This window comes from Pantherophis guttatus, chromosome 1, assembly GCF_059756535.1.
Source record: "Pantherophis guttatus breed Tessera chromosome 1, ASM5975653v1, whole genome shotgun sequence".
In the NCBI taxonomy this organism is placed as follows: domain Eukaryota; kingdom Metazoa; phylum Chordata; class Lepidosauria; order Squamata; family Colubridae; genus Pantherophis; species Pantherophis guttatus.
This window is the reverse complement of record NC_142063.1, coordinates 156927091-156949540: the sequence shown is the minus strand read 5'-3', so window position 1 is coordinate 156949540 and position 22450 is coordinate 156927091. Positions and strand designations below refer to the sequence as shown.

The 22450-nt window shown below is 39.8% G+C and overlaps 1 protein-coding gene across 1 annotated transcript in view; it reads left to right on the top strand.

Annotated features, from left to right (window-relative positions):
* The window catches only part of TTN (titin), a 312529-nt gene extending 293092 nt beyond the window's left edge, over window positions 1-19437 (top strand). The window contains exons 312-328 of the mRNA XM_087882058.1: window positions 1750-2055; window positions 2155-2436; window positions 2674-3267; window positions 3364-3651; window positions 3778-4077; window positions 4419-4721; window positions 4860-5162; window positions 5268-5852; window positions 6321-6626; window positions 6726-7025; window positions 8050-8625; window positions 8722-9027; window positions 9126-9719; window positions 10442-16710; window positions 16798-16951; window positions 17731-18015; window positions 18145-19437. Coding sequence (XP_087738184.1) covers window positions 1750-2055; window positions 2155-2436; window positions 2674-3267; window positions 3364-3651; window positions 3778-4077; window positions 4419-4721; window positions 4860-5162; window positions 5268-5852; window positions 6321-6626; window positions 6726-7025; window positions 8050-8625; window positions 8722-9027; window positions 9126-9719; window positions 10442-16710; window positions 16798-16951; window positions 17731-18015; window positions 18145-18437 — 12044 coding nt within the window. The 3' untranslated portion in view covers window positions 18438-19437. The remainder of the gene's footprint in view (window positions 1-1749; window positions 2056-2154; window positions 2437-2673; window positions 3268-3363; window positions 3652-3777; window positions 4078-4418; window positions 4722-4859; window positions 5163-5267; window positions 5853-6320; window positions 6627-6725; window positions 7026-8049; window positions 8626-8721; window positions 9028-9125; window positions 9720-10441; window positions 16711-16797; window positions 16952-17730; window positions 18016-18144) is intronic.
* The last annotated feature ends 3013 nt before the right edge of the window (window positions 19438-22450 follow it).

Below are 22450 nucleotides of genomic sequence, written 5' to 3'. Positions count from 1 at the left end.
TGTCAAAAAATTATATTGCACTTATGATCTAATTCGTCACTATGTATTTCCATCAGAAAACGTTTCCCTCAATCAGGTAAACTAATAACTCTAGTGTTTTGTTTTCTGACGACTAATCTTTTAGGTTAGAGGTCAAAGTGAATTGAAACATATCAGGCCCTTAAAGATTTTAATTTATTTAATTATTTGCAAAAAGACTGAGTCTTCACAAAGTCTTACAGATAGGTTGTTATGTGGTAGAATTAGTATGTTTAGATTTGAATTGATTTGCCTTTAAAGAGAGAATAAAAAGGAAATAGTCATCTGGATAATATAAATGGTCTGAATTTCTAAACAGTTTTCCCCTTGAGATGTCCATCCATAGTGTACTTCTTCAGAAATATTTATTTATTTATTTATTTATTTTATTAGTTTGTCAAACATGGACAAGATAGCAGGTATAAATATGAACAAGGACATGAACAAAGGAAATGAATACAAATAAATGGGGACAGTAGGACAGAGACGGTAGGCACACTGGTGCGCTTATGCACGCCCCCTTTAGGGACCTTTTAGGAATGGGGTGAGGTCGACAGTATGAGGATGAAGCTGTGAGGGTTTGAGGATGTAACAACGGAGTCAGGTAAAGCATTCCAGGTGTTGACCACTCTGTTTCTGAAGTCGTATTTTCTGCATTCGAGTTTGGAGAGGTTTACCCTGAGTTTGTATCGATTGTTTGCCCGTGTATTATTGAGGTTGAAGCTAAAAAAGTCGTTGACAGGTAAGACGTTGTAGCAGACAATTTTGTGCACTATGCTTAGATCAGACCGCAGGTGGCGCAGTTCCAGATTGTCCATGCCCAAAATTTCAAGCCTGGTGACATAAGGAATTGTGAGTAGAGGAGTGGAGTACTCTTCTCATGAAATATCTCTGGACCAGGGGTGAAATGCTCCCGGTTTGGACCGGATCGCCCGATCCAGTAGCGATGGAGGCGGATGGTTCGGAGAACCGGTAGCAAAAATTCCTGCCCCCCCCCATGCCCAGCTGAGCTGCAAAAAAAGGGTTTTTTTCTTTTAAATGCCTCTGACGATCCAAGCTGAGTTGCTTGATTGGCAGAGGCATTTAAAAGGAAAAAAGTCTCTGCCGATCAGGCAACTCAGCTTGGATCGTCAGAGGCATTTAAAAGAAAAAAACACCTTTTTTTCTTTTAAATTCCTCTGACAATCCAAGCTGAATTGCCTGATCATCAGAGGCATTTAAAAGAAAAAAACCTTTTTTTCTTTTAAATGCCTCTGATAATCCAAGCTGAGTTGCCTGATCGTCAGAGGCATTTAAAAGAAAAAAAGTCTCTGCCGATCAGGCAACTCAGCTGGGATCGTCAGATCCTTTTGAAAGCATTTTTTTACAACCTCTTCACTGAAGAGGTTGTAGAAAAAATGGTTTTAAAAGTTTAAAAAAAAATTGCCCATACCTACCCAGTCACATTATCCCCCGCACCAAGTCACGCCCACAGAACCGGTAGTAACAAATTTTAGATTTCACCACTGCTCTGGACTCGCTCAATCATATTAATGTCCAATATGCAATGTGGATTCCAGGCAGACCAGTTGTATTTGAGAATTGGTCTGGCAAAAGTTTTGTACAAAGACTGATAATTATGTCAGTATCATGTTTTTGTGATCAAAATTAAACTTATGCCTTTCCCAAAGAATGAAAGCCTTCAAGAAAAATAATAACAATAACAATAATAATTTGTTCTTTTTTCCAAAGATACTCCTGCACCTCCTTCACCTCCAAGAGTTGTAGATACTACTAGGACCAGCATAAGCTTAGCTTGGACAAAGCCCACATACGACGGTGGAGTTGATATATTGGGCTACATTCTTGAAATGAAAGAAGAAGGCACTGACCAATGGTACAGGGTCCATACCACAGCCACCATAAGGAACCCTGAATTCACCGTGACTGGTCTTAGACCAAGCCAGAAATACCGCTTTAGAGTGGCTGCCACCAACATAAATGGGATAAGTGAATACAGCGAGTCTCCAGCCGAAATAGAACCTGTGGAAAGGCTAGGTAACGTCACATTTATAAAGCATTCATAGATTTCTATTTACACATCTGTTTAGAATATTCAAACAGAAGCTCATCTTTTATTTCTCCTCCCATTGACAGAAATACCTGCTCTTGAGCTTGCTGATGACCTAAAGAAGACAGTTACTGTCAGAGCTGGAGGCTCTTTACGTCTAATGGTCTTAGTGTCTGGCAGACCAGCGCCAATAATTATGTGGAGTAAAGCGGGTGTTGACTTAGCAAATCGGGCTATCATTGACACCACAGACAGCTACACACTCTTGGTTGTGGACAAAGTTAACCGATACGATGCTGGAAAATATGTCATTGAGGCTGAGAATCAATCGGGAAAGAAATCAGCAACAGTTCTTGTAAAAGTCTATGGTAAATTAACCCCCTTTATTTCTTTTTACAGTGTTTCTTTCATTACAAATTAAAAGATATTTGAAACTGCACCACAATCAAGTAACAGAGAGCCAGGCAAACGGCAAAAAGAGAAAACGTTTTAAGCAAGATTACGCCAGTGACGGTCTATGCATACTGTTTTGTCAATAAGGAAAAGAGTTGTATTGGACGACACAGTGTAATAAATAATTAATATTTTCTTTCGCTCCCCCGTAGATACTCCCGGCCCTCCAGGAGCTGTGAGAGTAAAAGAAGTCACAAAAGAATCTGTAACTATTACTTGGGATGTTCCTGTCATTGATGGTGGAGCCCCAGTCAATAACTACATCATTGAGAAACGTGAGGCTGCCATGAGAGCTTACAAAACAGTAACTACCAAATGCAACAAAACCATTTACAGAATTTCTGGGCTCATGGAAGGCGCTCTATACTATTTCCGAGTTCTGCCAGAAAATATCTATGGAATAGGAGAACCATGTGAGACATTGGATACAGTGCTTATATCTGAAGTCCCAAGTGTGCCACAGAAACTGGAGGTGGTCGACGTTACCAAATCTACCGTGTCACTTGCCTGGGAAAAACCACAGCATGATGGTGGCAGCAGATTAACTGGCTATGTAATTGAGGCCAGTAGAGTTGGAACAGACAGGTGGATGAAAGTTGTAACCCTGAAACCTACAGTCTTTGAGCATACAATCATTTCATTAAATGAAGGAGAACAGTACCTGTTCAGAGTCAGAGCCCAAAATCAGAAAGGTGTCTCAGAACCAAGAGAAATAGTCACAGCCGTCACTGTGCAAGAACTAAAAGGTAAAAGCCCTGGTGAAAAGTGAAACTTTGTTCATAGCAATGATTCATGGTTTGACTTGATTAACTATATCACTTTTTAAAACTCTCTCTTTTTAGTTCTACCTGCAATTGATCTTGCTGGAATTCCTCAAAAGACCATTCACGTACCAACTGGAAAACCTATAGAATTAGCCATTCCAATTTCTGGACGGCCACCTCCAGCTGTTTCTTGGTTCTTTGCTGGCTCTAAACTAAAAGAATCAGAGCGTGTCAAGATTGAAACAGTTGCTAAACTCACTAAATTAACCATACGCGAAACAACAATACGAGATACTGGAGCATATACACTTGAACTGAAGAATACAACTGGAACTGTTCTTGAAACAATCAAAGTTATTATTCTTGGTAAGATTTTTGGTTGGTTGATTTAAAATATATCCTTGCCTTCCCCCCCCCCACCACCACCATTTCCCCCCCTAAGTGAACCACACTATTTTTGAATCCTTTATGCTTGATTTTTCTTGTTCACAGATAAACCGGGACCACCCATTGGACCTATTAAAGTAGTTGACATTGATTCAACTTTTGTAACTATTTCCTGGGAACCACCTGAGATGGATGGTGGTGCAACATTAAGTGGATATGTGGTAGAGCAACGTGATGCCCACCGTCCAGGATGGTTACCAGTATCTGAATCAGTAACTCGGACAACATTTAAATTTTCTAAACTGACTGAAGGTGCTGAATATGTATTCCGTGTGGCTGCTACAAACCGCTTTGGAATTGGATCCTACTTGCAATCTGAGATTATAGAATGCAAGAGCAGAATCAGTAAGTTAATATTTTGCATTAAAAACTAAAAAGAAATATAAAGAAATATTTTAAGACCCGACGTTACATACCTTTTGTTCTTCTTTTGCTTCAATAATCAGTTATATTGGACTAGTCACAAAGTAGTTGTTAAGAGAGAGAGAGAGAGAGAGAGACAGACAAACAGACAGACAGACAGACAGACACATAGATATATAGATACATAGATACATAGATAGATTGATTATAGATATAGATTTAGATTTAGATTTAGATGATATAGAACTGTGCTTGATTAGAGAAAACATAAAAGACTGTAAATGGAATCACATTCTCATTTGTTTTCTGCTTTATACATCTAGGCATCCCAGGTCCTCCTGGTACTCCAGAAGTGTTTGATGTCTGCCGTGATGGAATGACACTTACTTGGTATCCACCAGAAGAGGATGGTGGTTCACAGATCTCTGGTTACATTGTGGAACGCAAGGAAGTTAGATCGGACAGATGGGTCCGTGTAAACAAAATTGCTGTGACTATGACACGCTATCGGTCAACAGGGTTAATTGAAGGCCTGGAGTATGAACACCGCATCACAGCTATCAATGCTAGGGGCACTGGCAAACCAAGCCGAGCATCAAAGCCTACAATTGCTATGGATCCAATTGGTAAATAATGTACTACATTTGCTAGGAATTATTTAAGAAATAATAGATGCTAATAGGTTGAACTGCCTTTTTGAAAAACAGTGTTAAATGTGAAGTCCTCTTAACTAGAGCTGTGTCTGTTCTCATTATGTATTCCAGCTCCTCCTGGCAAACCTCAGAATCCAAGAGTTACAGATACTACAAGAACATCGATTTCCTTGGCTTGGAGTCCACCTGAAGATGAAGGTGGTTCTAAAGTCACTGGCTATTTAATTGAAATGCAGAAGGTTGACCAGTTTGAATGGACAAAATGTAACACCACACCCACCAAAATTCGTGAATATACTCTAACCCACCTTCCACAAGGGGCCGAGTATAGGTTCCGTATTATAGCCTGTAATGCTGGAGGTCCTGGAGAACCTGCAGAGGTACCAGGAACAGCCAAAGTAACAGAAATGCTTGGTAAGAAAATTCAGCTGTTTCTCCTTAATGGAACCCAATGTTTAAAACTTAACAACACTATTTAATTTTTTGTATCTCATGTGAGATATTTTTTCCTTCTCCCAGAATATCCTGATTATGTACTGGATGAAAAATATCTGGAAGGTCTATTTGTAAGGCAAGGTGGAGTAATTAAGCTCTCAGTGCCAATTAAAGGTAAACCTATTCCGATTTGCAAATGGACGAAGGAAGGACACGATGTCCTCCAGAGAGCTATGATTGCCACTTCCGAAACAGATACTGAATTGGTAATTAAAGATGCAGAAAGGGAAGATTCTGGTACTTACGATTTAACACTTGAAAACAAATGTGGCAAGAAAGTAGTGTACATCAAAGTCAGAGTCATTGGCATTCCAAATCCACCAGAAGGGCCACTTGAATATGACGACATACAAGGGCGCTCTGTTAGAGTCAGCTGGAAGCCTCCAACTGATGACGGTGGTGCCGATATATTGGGATATATTGTTGAAAGGCGTGAAGTACCAAAGACTGCGTGGTACACAGTTGGTTCCAGAGTAAAAGGCACATCATTGGTGGTGAAAGGACTCAAAGAAAATGTGGAATACCACTTCCGTGTTTATGCTGAAAACCAGTTTGGTGTGAGCAAATCCCTGAAATCTGAAGAGCCAGTGGTGCCAAAGACACCTTTGAGTAAGTACACATCTCAATTTTGATTTGATGGTTGTTGTTGTCGTTGTTGTATCATTACTGGAAAAAAATATTCTTTGGCCTTTTTTGTAAAAACTATGTCGTCTGATATGTCCACAATATGTGAGATAGCAATAGCAATAGCACTTAGACTTATGTACCGCTTCATAATGCTTTATGGCCCTAAGCGGTTTACAGAGTCAGCATATTGCCCCCAACAATCTGGATCCTCATTTTACCGACCTCAGATGGAGGGAAGGCTGAGTCAACCTTGAACCGGTGAGGATTGAACCTCTGGTACTCAGCAGAATTAGCCTGCAATACTGCATTCTAACCACTGCGCCACCATGGCTCAGTAGTTAGGTTAGTATGAAAGATAATGACTTTTCTAAAATATCACAACTGAATAGAGATTTAAACTCAGTTTTCCTGGGGGAAGATGTAGAGTAACTGTTGTGTTCTTCTTAACAGATCCACCAGAGCCTCCAAGTTATCCACCAGAAATACTTGATGTCACAAAAAGTTCTGTTAACATATCTTGGTCCAGACCTAGAGATGACGGTGGCTCTCGTGTCACTGGCTATTATATTGAACGTAGAGAAACATCTACTGATAAATGGGTTAGGCACAACAAGACCCACATCACAACTACAATGTATACAGTCACAGGATTGGTTCCAGATGCTGAATATCAGTTCCGTATTATCGCCCAAAATGATATTGGTGAAGGTGAACCAAGCCCTGCTTCTGAACCAGTTGTGTGCAAAGATCCATTTGGTATGTAAATATAAAATCAATTATCAGAGGGCATTCAGGTAAAAATTTGGAAGAAGACAAATCTTCATTTCTTTTCTCTTTTTTTTTCTCATTTTACAGATAAACCAAGCCAGCCTGGAGAAATTGAGATCACTTCTATATTTAAAGATAGTATTACTCTAGAATGGGAGCGCCCTGAATGCGATGGTGGTAAAGACATCATTGGATACTGGGTTGAATATCGCCAATATGGAGAGACCGCATGGAAAAAATGCAATAAAGAACGTATCAAAGACAGACAGTTTACAGTGGGAGGCTTGCTGGAAGCTACAGAATATGAATTCAGAGTTTTTGCGGAAAATGAAACCGGAATCAGCAGGCCACGTAGAACAGCAATGACAGTGAAGACAAAACTGACATGTAAGATATATTCATTATGTTTTACGGTATAATTTGCAAAGTTATTAGAAGGTACTAAAGTAAAGAGGAGAATGCGATGGATCCTTAATGTTGGTTGATTTGATTATATTGTTTAGAAGCAACTTGACAGTTCTAACATAAAGGCTGAGAAATTTAATACAGGTAGTCCTTGACTTATGACCCCAATTGAATCCAAAGTTTAAGTTGCTAAGCAAGACAGTTATTAAGTGAGTTTTGCCCCATTTTATGACCTTTCTTGCCACGATTGTTAAGTGAATCACTGCAGTTGTTAAGTCAGTAACACAATTGTTAAGTGAACCTGGCTTCCCCACTGACTTTGTTTGTCAGAAGGTCGCAAAAGGGGATCACATGACCTTGGAACACAGCAACGGTCATAAATATGAGCCAGTTGACAAGCATCTGAATTTTGATCACATGATCATGGGGATGCTGAAACGGTAGTAAGTGTGAAAAATGGTAATAAGTCACTTTTCTCAGTACCATTGTAACTTCAAACAGTCACTAAATGAACTGTTGTATGTTGAGGACCACCTGTATATTTCTTCTGCTGAATGGATCACAATATAGCAATAGCAATAGCACTTAGACTTATATACTGCTTCACACTGCTTTACAGCCCTCTCTAAGCAGTTTACAGAGTCGCCCCCAACAACCTGGGTCCTCATTTTACCCACCTCGGAAGGATGGAAGGCTGAGTCAGCCTTGAGCCAATGAGAATTGAACTGCCATACTGCAGGCAGCAGGCAGCCGGCAGGCAGCAGAAGTAGCCTGCAGTACCGCATTCTAACCACTGCACCACCATGGCTCAGTATATGATAAATAAACTTCACACACACTATTCAATGAAACTGAATATGATTTTAATGTTTAGAAAAATAAAAATTATGCTTAATTCTATAATATTTTGGTTGAAAAGACGGGGCACACTGAAATAAAATATATTTTTTTGAAAAATAGGGAACATTCAGGGTTTTTTTTTTCCTTTCCCCTTTTATAAATGCAGCCGGAGAAGCACCTGGAGTAAGACAAGAAATAAAGGATGTCACTACGAACTTAGGGGAGACAGGTCAGCTCTCATGCCAGATTATTGGGAGACCTCTTCCTGACATTAAATGGTATCGTTTCGGCAAAGAACTAGTACAGAGCCGAAAATACAAGACATCATCAGATGGGCGCACCCATACGCTGACTGTGCTGACAGAAGAGCAAGAAGATGAAGGGGTTTATACCTGTAAGGCTACCAATGATGTTGGAGAAATTGAAACCAGCGGCAAGCTCTTATTGCATGCTCCTCCACAATTCCACTCTGGTTACCCCTTGAAAGAGAAATACCGCGCAGGTGTAGGTTCCACTCTTCGCCTCCATGTTGTCTACATTGGTCGACCAGTGCCTGCTATTACTTGGTTCCATGACAAGAAACTTTTAAAGAACACTGAAAACATTACGATTGAGAACACAGAGCATTATACCCACCTTTCCATCAAAAATGTACAGCACAAGACTCATGCCGGAAAGTACAAAGTGCAACTCAGTAACATTTTCGGAAGTGTTGATACTGTACTCAACGTGGAAATACAAGGTAAGCGCTATCTATTTTCTCTCCCCCCCCCCCCCCCGAAGTTAATCAACCATGTTTGTCAAGTATGGCTTCATGCACTGATCTCCTTTTCTGCAGATAAACCAGATAAACCATCAGGACCAATTGTGGTGGAAGCTCTGCTGAAGAACTCTGCGGTCATCAGCTGGAAGACACCTGAAGATGACGGCGGTGCCTTCATCACAAATTACGTTGTAGAGAAAAGAGAAGCGAAAGAAGGTGCTGAATGGCAATTGGTGTCATCGAGCATATCTGGCACAACGTGTAGGATTGTTAATCTAGTTGAAAATGCAGGGTATTATTTCCGTGTCTTTGCTCAGAACGTATTTGGCGTCAGTGAAGCATTAGAGGTTTCCTCAGTTGTTATTATCAAGACACCTTTTGGTAAGTACTCGTAAAAGTAAATCATCATCCATTGTTGAATTTATAACCCGTCTACTAAGCAAATCGACTTCATGTCCTGGAAATGTTTTATTTTACAGAAAAACCAGGACAACCAACTCAGCCAAATGTATCTGCTATTACAAAAGATTCCTGTGTTGTATCTTGGAAGCCACCTGCAAGTGATGGAGGCTCAAAGATTAGAAATTACTACCTTGAAAAGCGGGAAAAGAAGCAGAACAAATGGATTGCTGTAACCACAGAAGAAATTCGTGAGACTGTCTATTCTGTCACTGGCCTTATTGAAGGTCTGGAATATGAATTCCGTGTAAAATGTGAAAATCTGGGTGGTGAGAGCGAATGGAGTGAAATTTCACAACCGATTATTCCCAAATCTGATATACCAATTCAGGCACCACATTTCAAAGAAGAAATCAGAAATCTGAATGTGAGATTTAGAGGTCATGCCACATTTGTTTGCAAAGTCACCGGTCACCCTAAACCTGTTGTAAAATGGTTCAGGCAGGGCAAGGAGATTATGCCAGATGGTGAAAAGGTGAAGATACAAGAATTTAAGGGAGGATATCATCAACTGGTGATTACAAATGTAACAGATGATGATGCTACTGTATACCAAGTGAGAGCAACCAACCAAGGAGGATCTGTTTCTGGAACTGCCTCCTTAGAGGTTGAAGGTAAATTATGTGTGTTTTTTAAAATTACAATTATTTTTTGTTAAATTTTTAAATGCAAGCTAATGGACAAAAATCCAAACTTCCATTTGACTCCTACATTTAAGATCTTTGTCCAATAATTTCAGTGCTAACAGAGTTAGGGTTAGGGTTAGGATTAAATTAGCCTTCAAATATGATACCACTGCATGGAGTTTTGTCTAAACAGCAAGCTTTATAGACCAATATTCTGTGGTTTGAAAAATGAACTTTATAATTAAAGAAAAAAAACAATATATGGAACACATTTTTAAAACAATTAGTACATGTTGTACCAGCCTTTTCAGGGAACAATTATCTCACAACTGCTTCTATCATAGAAAAATTCAGTTATGCCCAAATTGGCATTCATAATTTTAGCATGGCTTTTGTGAAATATTTCAATGAACTTTCTATCATGGTATTAGATAACTCTCTTTGATGTATGTATCTAGTAAGAAGCTATGCAAAAATTGCTGAAAGCTGCACTTTGTGTGGATAATCTCCAAATATTATAATATGAACTTTGATTATTTGGCAATGGAAAGAATTTATGGCACAAAGTAAATTTCAAATATTAGACTTTAAGCTGAAAAAATGTCCCGCTCCCAGAGAATCACTTTTCCTCTGTTAAAAACAATATTAAATTTGTTTACTGTATTCAGTTTGCTAATTTAATTTTTCTTGTGTGTTTTTTTCTTAAATAGTTCCTGCTAAGATCCACCTACCTAAAAATCTGGAAGGTATGGGAGCTGTTCATGCCCTCCGTGGGGAAGTTATTAGCATCAAAATTCCATTCAGCGGCAAGCCTGATCCGGTGATCACTTGGCAGAAGGGGCAAGATCTCATTGACACAAATGGACATTACCAAGTTATCGTTACAAGATCCTTCACATCTCTTGTTTTCCCTAATGGTGTGGACAGAAAAGATGCCGGTTTCTACATTGTCTGTGCTAAGAACAGATTTGGCATTGATCAGAAAACAGTTGAATTAGATGTGGCTGACATACCCGATGCACCAAGAGGATTGAAAGCCAGTGAGGTTTCAAGGGATTCTGTCAACTTAACATGGAACGCTCCAGCCAGCGATGGTGGAAGTAGAGTCACACATTATACCGTTGAGAAACGTGCTACAACAGCTGAAAGGTGGATCCGTGTCGGCCAAGCTCGTGAGACACGATACACTGTAGTGAACCTGTTTGGTAAGACAAGCTATGTCTTCCGCGTTATAGCAGAAAATAAGTTTGGGCAAAGTCAGCCTTCTGAATCAACAGACTCTGTTATAACCAAAGAAGATAAGACAAAAGTATTTAATTATGATGAAGAAGTTGATGAGGCCAGAGAAGTCACCACAGCCAAGGCAACTCATTCTTCTACAAAGGAGCTCTACGATAGATATATGATTGCTGAAGAACTCAGCCGTGGGCAGTTTGGAATTGTTCACCGGTGCGTTGAGATTGCCTCCAAGAAGACTTACCTGGCTAAGTTTGTCAAAGTTAAAGGTGCCGATCAAGTACTAGTAAAGAAAGAAATTTCTATCCTAAACATTGCTAGACACAGAAATATTTTGTATCTTCATGAATCATTTGAAAGCTTGGAAGAGTTGATCATGATCTCCGAATTCATCTCTGGAGTTGACATCTTTGAAAGATTGAACATTCCTGGTTTTGAACTTAATGAAAGAGAAATTGTAAGCTATGTACGCCAAGTATGCGAAGCTCTGGAATTCTTACACAGTCACAGCATTGGAAACTTTGATATCAGGCCTGAAAACATTATTTATTTCACACGAAGAAGTTCTACAATTAAACTTATTGAATTTGGCCAGGCAAGACAACTGAAACCCGGTGATAATTTCAGGCTTCAGTTTACTTCTCCTGAATATTATGGTCCTGAAGTCCATCAGCATGATTTGGTTAGCACAGCCACGGATATGTGGTCTCTTGGCACTCTAGTGTATATACTTCTAAGTGGCCTGAATCCTTTCCTTGCTGAAACAAACCAACAAACAGTTGAAAACATCATCAGTGCCGAATACAATTTTGATGACGAAGCCTTCAAAGATATAAGCATTGAGGCCATGGACTTTATTGATCGCCTACTAGTAAAAGAAAGAAAATCTCGTATGACTGCTACAGAAGCTCTTAACCATCCCTGGCTGAAGCAGAGAACCGAGAAAACCAGCACTAAAGTAATCAAAACATTAAGACATAGGCGTTACTACCAAACACTGGTGAAGAAGGAATGGAGTACCGTTATATCAACTGCCCGTATTTCATGGGGAGGTGCTGTCAGATCTCAGAGGGGAGTTACTGTTGCTAAAGTTAAAGTGGCATCAATTGATATTGGCCCGCTTTCTGGTCAAATAATGCATGCTGTTGGAGAAGAAGGTGGACATGTCAAATATGTCTGCAAAATTGAAAACTATGACTCAGCCACACAAGTGTACTGGTATTTTGGAGTGAAGCAACTGGAAAACAGTGAAAAATATGAAATCACCTATCATGAAGGCATAGCTACAATGTACATCAAAGATATTGGTAGAGCAGATGATGGTACCTATAGATGCAAAGTTGTGAATGACTATGGGGAAGACAGTTCCTATGCCGAACTATTTGTTAAAGGTATCAGAGAAGTTTCTGACTATTACAGATGCCGAACTGTCAAGAGAGTGAAGCGCCGAGTAGATACCATGCGACTTTTGGAGAGGCCACCAGAATTTACCTTGCCTCTATATAACCGAACTGCCTATGTTGGTGACAATATCCGGTTTGGAGTAACTATAACAGTTCACCCAGAACCTCGTGTAACCTGGTTCAAATCAGGTCAGAAAATCAAACCAGGAGACGATGACAGGAAGTATACCTTTGAAACAGATAAAGGTCTTTATCAACTTCTAATCCACAATCTTAATGAAGATGACGATGCTGAATACACAGTGCTGGCACGTAACAAATATGGTGAGGATAGCTGCAAAGCTAAACTAACCGTTGTTCATCATGCTCCTGCCGAAGACACCACTCTGCGACCCATGTTCAAAAGGCTATTGGCAAATTCTGAATGTCAAGAAGGCCAGCATGTCTGCTTTGAGATCAGAGTCTCTGGCATACCAAAACCAACACTGAAGTGGGAAAAAGATGGTCAGCCGCTCTCGGCTAGTCCCAATATTGAAGTTGTACATGAAGGATTAGATTATTATGCTTTACATATAAGGGATACCTTGCCTGAAGACAGTGGCTATTACAGAGTTACGGCTACAAACAATGCTGGTTCTACAAGCTGTCAGGCTTACTTGAAAGTAGAACGCTTGAGGTACATCAAGCGGGAATATAAGTCTGAAGAAGAGAAGCAAAAAGTTGTACAGAGAAGAATTGACAAGACTGTGAGAATGGCAGAAATTCTTTCCAGAACAGAAACTGTTGCACTGACACAAGTAGCCCAGGAAGCTCTGAGAGAAGCTGCTATCTTGTATAAACCAGCTGTAAGCACAAAAACTGTCAAAGGTGAATTTGAGCTGACGAAGGAACAAATTAAAGAGGAAAAGAGACTCCGAATGCCTTACGAGATCCCAGAGCCCCGCAGGCACGTGACTTCTCTTGAAGAAGATCAGAACATCAAACTATTTGTGCCTATGTCGGACATGAAGTGGTACAAGAAGCTGAGAGACCAGTATGAAATGCCAGGAAAACTTGACAGAATTGTTCAGAAACGACCCAAGCGCATTCGTCTTTCCAGATGGGAACAATTCTACGTGATGCCACTGCCACGCATTTCGGATCAATATAAACCTAAGTGGCGCATACCTAAATTGTCACAAGACGATCTTGAAATAGTGAGACCAGCACGTCGTCGCACACCCTCTCCTGATTATGACTTTTATTATAGGCCAAGAAGGCGATCCCTTGGTGATCTTTCTGATGAAGAAATACTTCTGCCTGTCGATGATTACTTGGCCATGAAGCGGATTGAAGAAGAAAGACTGCTACTTGAAGAAGAACTGGAGTTAGGCTTTTCTGCTTCACCTCCAAGCAGAAGCCCTCCACGCTTTGAATTGTCCTCTCTTCATTACTCTGCAACAGATGCACAGAGAGCTGCAGAAGTATCTAGGGGAAGAGAGTTGAGATATGCAACTTATCATATACCCACTAAAGAAGACACAACTGCAACTTATGCACAGCTTCGAGAACGTCATGACAGAGCAGCTTATAGGCAACCTAAACAAAAGGAGAGAATAATGGCTGAGAAAGAAGATGAAGAACTCTTACGACCAGTTACTACCAGACAGCGGCTCTCTGAATACAGGAGTGAACTGGAATATATGTCACAAGAAGAAAAGAGACGGATGAGGAGAAGGAGAGAAAAAGAAATAACTGAAATCACATCAAAAGAGGAAGAAGAGGAAATAGAAATGGTGAGACACGTTCATCGGGAATATTCACCTCCTTCAAGATTACTCAGAAGAAGACGTTCTCTTTCTCCAACTTATATTGAACTGATGCGACCTGTGTCAGAATTAATTCGGCCTCATTCACATCCTGTGGAAGAACCTGAGAGAAGATCTCCCACACCAGAAAGAACTCGTCCACGTTCACCAAGTCCAGTATCCAGTGAACGATCTCTCTCTCGATTTGAAAGAACAGCAAGATTTGATATATTTTCCAGGTATGAATCCATGAAAGCTGCTTTGAAAACTCAAAAAACAATGGAAAGGAAGCATGAAGTTCTGACTCAAGAACCTTTCACTCTAGATCATGCTCCACGCATCACTCTCCGAATGCGTTCACATCGTGTCCCATGTGGTACCAACACCAGATTTATTCTGAATGTTCAGTCCAAGCCAACTGCTGAGGTGAAATGGTATCATAATGGTGTTGAAATCCAAGAGAGCCACAAGATACATTCTACCAACACTAGTGGTGTGTTGACCTTAGAGATCCTTGATTGCCATATTGATGACAGTGGCACATACCGTGTTGTGTCTACAAACTATAAAGGAGAATGTTCGGACTATGCAACATTAGATGTTACAGGAGGAGACTATACTACATATAGTTCCCAGCGCAGAGATGAGGAAGTTCCTAGAACTGTTATTCCTGATCTGACAAGAACTGATACATATGCAATCTCTTCATTTAAGAAAATTTCTGAAACAGAAGCAAAGTCTTCAGTAAGAGAAGTCAAGTCAGAACTGACAGCAACAAGGGAGTCATTATCATCATATGAACATCATGCTTCTGCTGAAAAGAAAATCAGTGCGTCAGAGGAAAAATCAATAGAAGAAAAAGCTGTGCACCGGAAATTTAAAACCACTCTACCTGCTACAATATTAACAAAACCCCGCTCAATCACAGTTTCTGAAGGAGAGACTGCAAGATTTTCATGTGACACTGATGGTGAACCAACACCAACAGTCACATGGCTGCGTGGTGGACAAGTTCTTGTTTCTTCTGGGCGTTATCAAGTGGCACGCACTGAATATAAGTCTACATTTGAAATTTCATCTGTCCAGATCTCAGATGAGGGCAGCTATACTGTTGTGGTTGAAAATTCTGAAGGAAGGCAGGAAGCTCACTTTAGCTTAACTGTTCAACGAAAAAGGGTTCCAGAAAAAGCAGTTACGTCACCTCCAAGGGTCAAGTCTCCTGAACGGCATGTGAAATCTCCAGACAGAGTAAAATCTCCAAAGCGAGTAAAGTCTCCTGAACCATCACCTGCCCCTTCCAAAGCAAAATCGACTGTCGCAGAGAAAACCGCACCAGCTGAAAAAGTAGACTTGCCAGTTGTTATGGCTCCCAAGATAATACAACAGCTGAAGGTCGATGTTTCGGGCGATAAAGTGAAACTATTCTGTTCAGTTGAGAGCAGTGTGTTAAGTGTCCGAGAAGTAGCCTGGTATAAAGATGGCAAGAAATTAAAAGAAGAAGATCGTTTCAAACTTCATTATGCAGCCGATGGAACTTATGAACTTAATATTCATAATCTTCAGGACTCTGACCAAGGTGAATATACATGTGAGATTATTGGAGAATGTGGCTCTTCTAAAACTAGCTTCCAGTTTACTGGACAAGCATTCAAAAATATGAGTTCTCAGATATCAAGCTTAGCCAAAACGCAAAAGCTTGTTCAGAAAGAAGCAGAAGTCCTTGAATTATCTACCCAAAAGAAAGCTGCTGTGACTTCTCAAGAAAAGGCAGTAGTCCAAGAGGAAATTGATAAGACGTCTCTAATACCTGAAGATACGAGTTCTGGGATATCAAGCTTAGCCACAACGCAAAAGCTGGTTCAGAAAGAAGCAGAAGTCCTTGAATTATCTACCCAAAAGAAAGCTACTGTGACTTCTCAAGAAAAGGCAGTAGTCCAAGAGGAAATTGTTAAGACGTCTCTAATATCTGAAGATACCAGTTCTGAGATATCAAGCTTAGCCAAAACGCAAAAGCTGGTTCAGAAAGAAGCAGAAGTCCTTGAATTATCTACCCAAAAGAAAGCTGCTGTAACTTCTCAAGAAAAGGCAGAAGTCCAAGAGGAAATTGTTAAGAAGTCTCATATACCTGAAGATATTAAGAAACCTCATCCAGAAGTTAAAGCCACTACCACCAAAATGTCAGTGTCTGAAGGCGAAAGAACTGTTGTCAAAGCCAATGTTCCCAATGCTTCGGATGTAAAATGGCTGCTAAATGGAGTACAGTTAGCTAACTCTGAAGATTATAGATACGGTGTATCTGGAAGTGACCATACATTGACCATTAGCAAGGCTACTCAGAGAGATGGGGGAATACTTACCTGTGAAGGAAAGACAGAAGATGGTATCATAAAATGCCACTTCGAAATGAACGTTTCCAAAGATCTTTCAAATGCCCCAACCTTCATCACTCAACCAAAATCTCAAAATGTTAATGAAGGACAGAATGTGCTACTGATCTGTGAAGTCACTGGAGATCCTTCTCCTGAGATTCATTGGTTTAAAGATAATCAACCAGTAAGTAATTATTTGTTAGCCATAAAAAAATTATTTGCATGCTTGGATTAAACATGACCTTAATTAAACCTCTCTTCCTGTTATCAGATTGCTCTCTCATCCAACGTCCAAGTAAATCGTTCCAAGAATATTTATTCTCTTGCAATCCAAAATGCTGCATTGAGTGATAGTGGAAAATACACAGTCAAAGCAAAAAATTTTCACGGGCAATGCTCTGCAACAGCATCCTTGACCGTCCTTTGTAAGTTTATTTTGTCTTCCAGTTTTCCTTTAATGGCACTAGGACTTAGATGATATAAGAAAAGCAGCTGATCTTGTGGATTCTTTAATGAAGTATCACTTTAAGTACTGAATCAAAAGTGCAATATAAATGAGGATGTTATTATATTTAAATAAGCGTATAATAAATATTTAAGAAAACATTTTATGCCAGCTCAGTGTTGTCATAAAGCTTTCAAGTATCCTAACATATCTTGGCTATTAACCCCTTGGTTCTGGTGATAATTGATTAAAAAATTCTCAAGAATATTAAATTCCAAATAGTGCACAGCCTTCAGGATTTTAAAAAGTATTGAAGTTTTCAGATAAAATATAAGGCTGTACATATCCGAGGAATCATTGGGTTACTTTGTGTTTGCTATCTCTTTGTATACAGGCTTGTATTTAAGGAAAGCTGTGGTATTTTTTAATGGTGCTTTCAATGAATATAAATGAGGAAAACAAAGCACCCTTCTAAGTATTTTCCCCCCCACAATTCTTGAGTACTTATAATTTTAATGAGTAATTTTAAGCCATTTATATTTCCCTGATCATTGTAATAATAACTTATTTACAATAAGAATATTCTTGCATCATTATTCATTATTGGAACCTTATGTCAAAAACCAGATTCAGTTTTCCTCAAATTGCAAGCCACTCCTGTTTTTCTTTTCATAAAGTCAATAGAGAACATGCGTCTTTACCAGCTAATGTGATGTCATTGGTTTTTTTTTCCCCATGTATGTTTGCTATGCTCCACAGCTCTAATTGAAGAATCTCCAAAAGAGGTAGTGTTGAGGAGCAGTGGTGAAGCAAGCATGCAGGACAGTTTTTCTTCAAAGTCATTTCAAATGTCCGCTTCTAAACAAGAAGCTTCGTTCAGCAGTAGCAGTATGACTGAAACGAAATTTGCAAGCATGTCTGCCAAAAGCATGTCTTCCATGAAAGAATCCTTTGTAGAGATGAGCTCCAGCAGTATAACGGGGAAATCTAGTCTGACCCAAATGGAGAGTTCAACTAGTAGCTTGCTTAAATCTGGTATGAGAGGTGAGCAATACAATTATACGTAGAGTTAGAGAAATCCCTGCTACTTCCTTTAGAATACCTCCTGTCCCAATGAAGTCATAACCTCCACTGAGAATTAATTTTCAACTTTTTTTTTCTTGTTTTGCAAAGGGATACCTCCCAAAATCGAAGCGCTTCCAAGTGATATCTCCATCGAGGAAGGAAAAGTGCTGACCATCTCCTGTGCTTTCTCTGGAGAACCTACTCCTGAAATAACCTGGTCCCGCAGAGGGCAAAATATTTCTAGCCAGGGGGGCAGATTCCATATTGAAACCTGTGAAGATTTAACCACGTTTATCATAATGGATGTTCAGAAGAATGATGAGGGCCTTTACACGCTGAATTTAGAAAATGACTTTGGCATCGACTCTGCCACTGTGAATATTAACATTCGATCAATGTAGAAAGTACAATTATTTTCTTTGCACTTGACTTCTGCCAAGTGACTCATTCGGACTGAAATAACCGATTTGTAAATATATAGTTTTTAAAATAGTATTTTTATACCTTCCTGAACGAGAACAAGGTCCTAGAAATTACACTATGATTTATCGTCATCATTATGTGACTTTAAAACTTTTTTTTTTTTCATTTGACATGTACATACTGTATATAGCCGACGATAACGGTTATGGAGTTTTGTACCATTTATTTTATGACATTTGAAAATGTAACTTTTGGAACCGTTGGTAGGAGAAAGTTCCTGGCGGAACGAATACCCTGCTCAACATTGAACTAATATTGGTGCCTCAACAAAAAGTTGATGTCTAAGAATGCCTCAACAGGTAGAGAGGCTCCCTGTTGAAGACTCCTTTCCTGACACCTAAGAGATGATGCTGTGCACGTTTCGTTGCGTGCATGAATTTATTTGCAATCAGAAACATAAGCCATTGGTGAGGTTTGCATTTACCCTCCTGTAAGCCCCACTCTAATAGCTTATGTTGGGTCTGATCAAAGTCAAACTTTATTTTTCTCATGACTGATTTACCATAGATGGAACAAAATGTCAGCGGCCAGCATTTTGTTCATCGCCTCTCTATGCATTGTTTCTGGCACAATGACTGCCTGAACAGCTTACAAAAAAAGTAACATCACCTGGCTATCCCGTTATTGAACAAAGCTGTTTAGGAACTCATGTACAGAAGCAGTGCCAACTCTTGGAGGTTCCATGGATGCAGTGATTATGTAGTAGTGGTAGTATTTAGGTAGATAATGTCAAGTCTGGGCAACTAAGTTCTCAACCACAGTTTAAGGAAAATGTAAACTGTTGCTATAACATCACATTTTGCCCTGAACATAAATTTAGTTTAGTTTCATAAGTAGTAAACTATTAGTGAGCTCTTAGCTATTTTACTGAACCTCCTTGAGATAGTGTTTTAAATAAAGCATGCCACCTGCACATTACCGCCTCTGTATCCTAGTCTTTTTTTGTTCCTCTTTCTTCTACTTGCATTCCTACTTTCAACCTCTGTTTGGTGGGGGGGGGGTTAACCCATGATGCAGAAACTGCAACAGAAGGACAAATGGTCCTTCAGTTCCTTAACATTGTGAAATTTGGCTGCATGATTTTGGATTGTTTTCAGCCCACACAGTTTCTCCTATTTAAATATTTACACCTACACAAAATGAACCCTTTAAAGCCTACAGACTTTATTCCTGGTGCATAGTAAGCATGCCTAATCCATAAAAGGAAAAATTAAATAAAATGCAATGACATGGAAGCAAAGAGTGGTTAAGTGAGAAAAGGGAATTTCGTTCATCACACTGTTGTTAAATATGTGGGAATCCTGCCTTGCATTTTTCACCAGGCAAGGAAGCAACAGGAGAGTCGATTTGTGTATGGTTTACGCAAATGTTGCATATGGTTTACCACCAAAAATCTGGGGATGATGTTTGAAACCTGAAAGTGTTTCAGTCAGAGCAGGATTACCAAACTCTTTCTGAATATCTTTTTTCCCCCCCAAATAGAGCAGGGTTGTCAAACTCATCTTGTCATCACATTGTCGTCACGTGACATATCACATTTTTCCCTTTGCTAAAATGGGGTGGGCGTGGCCAGCGTGAGATACATCCAGGTCGCGGGCCGTGAGTTTGACACCCCTGAAATAGAGAAAGTCACCTCTGTAACAGAGAAGAGCTGATAAGAATTCATTACCATCCCTACTCATCAAAGGTGAACTTTAAATAAATGCTCAGTCTTAAGAATGGAAAAAATTAAGACAACAGCAGAACCAAAGGAAAAAAAATAACACAACTACACCTCTTAGAAACAAAAACGAGCACAGGCCTTTGACCTTAGAATCTCTACTCTTCCATTCACTGATGGAGAGGATCAGCAGTCTCTAGGGTAGTGCAAACAGGATCCAGTGCAGCATGGTGTTAAGTGCAAAAACAATTATAAAACCTGCCCGTTTGCGTGTGCAGCTGCTGAATGGTTTTGTGATGCCAATTTGTTCAAGTATTTCAGCAATTATTATAAAATGAAGTAGAGGGAAGAGGGATGCAGGACAGGGGGAAATTGATTCAGAGTAACAATTTAGAAAAGCCATCAAAGCTTTTTGTCAGCTTTGATGCCAAAGGCTTTAGGCCTTGTCAACTATCATCCCACCATAGTTATTACCAATTTGACAATGTTACCATCCTATAAATCACAGGCAGACCATCTTGTTTGGTTGAAAGCCTTAGCTGATTTTTGACCGACAGGTTGAGCAGCACATTGTGGCTAAAATCAGGCCAAACTGAACTTGATTTAATTTAAACTTTCCATAGGAGGCAAAAACATGCATCCTTCCTCAGAAAGAACATCATCACTTAATGGAGTGTAATTGCTATAAAAACCCCAGCAAATTCTTGGCATTAGTTCTTGAATTGTGGAGGGATAATAGTAGTAAATCAAATAAAACAAAGCGAACCTTTTATCAATATTCTCACATCGCGATGACATGTTAGAAGTCAATAGACTATGGCATGCAGAGTTATTCTGATGGGTTTATCACCACATTGGTGACTGGCAAATCAGTGAATGACATTAAAAGGTCAATAAATCATTTTTCTGATGGCATGACTCAAAGCACGAATAAGCACCATACAATCCACAGAATCACAGTCCAAAGAACTGTGAGGTTGGAGCAATACAGAGGCACAGACTGCCTTTGATTGTGCTGTTTTGTAAAAGGAAGGAAGTACTTGGAAGGTGGCAACAAAACACAGACAAAAATCTGGTGTCATTAAAATGCTGCCACAGCAATGTGATATTAACATGTATTCTTGTTCAGGATGTCATTCGTGTTTCTGCAACTTCTTACAGCTAGAGAGTCTGCATATTTGCATTAGGGAGAGGTTTTCTTTTGTAGTTGGAGGCGAGGGTGGTAAAAGCCTTAGCATTTAAAACAACACAAGAAAAAAGCCTTTATCATTCTCTAACCTTCAACCAATCAGAATAGAACTGGAAGGGATCTTGGAGATCTTCTAGTCCAACCCCCTGCTCAAGCAGGAGACACTATACCATTTCAGATGGGTTGCTGTCCAGCCTTTTCTTAAAAACCTCCAGTGATGGAGCACCCACGATTTCTGAAGGTAAGCTGTTCCACTGGTTAATAGTCCTCACTCTTAGGAAGTTTCTCCTTAATTCCAGGTTGCTTCTCTCCTTGATTAGTTTCCATCGTTTCCTGTCTTGCCTCCTGGTGTTTGGAAAATAAGTTGAACCCTCTCTTCTTTATGGCAGCCCCTCAAATACTGGAATACTGCTACCCTAATCCTTTTCTCCAACTGGCCAACCCAATTCCTGCAATTCCCCTGAATGATTCTACATTTGTGCTGCACTTCTGTTGCTCAGTACAACTCTGGGATAAAAGCAATTATTTAGGGGGGAAATTCATGGTTTTCTCTGGTTTGGAAAAAAAAGGTGGGGGGAGTATTATGTTTGTGTTAGCATTACTACCTCAGAATGGAATAATTATTTTAAAACTAGCTCAAAATCTCCTGAAGCTTAGAGACGACCTTGCATCCTTCAATCTCACAGTTGAAACTTACTTTGGTGGGTGTCATTTCTGACAAATCCCCATCCCTGATGTTGTGAGGATTGTGTGGTCCTGTTGCTAAATGCCCGTTTTGTCCACAATGTTAACATCCATCTATGGCTTCATTGTGCATGAAAACACCCAAAGGCTTACAATAATGAGCCTTGCAACTAGGGCATTGTGGTCTCTCAAGCATATTCTTTGGGTTTCTTGAGTCCAGAACCCTGATGGGCTCAATCATAGAAGCAGCAGTGATTTGTATCCCAACTCAACAATGACAAGTTGTCTTGGGGTGTTCTTGCCATCAGTCCCCTACCCCCAGTGTAACCTTTAGGTGCCCTGGTTAGGGATAGTTGTTGTACCTGCTGTTTTGAGTGCATACTTGGGGAGCTAGCAAA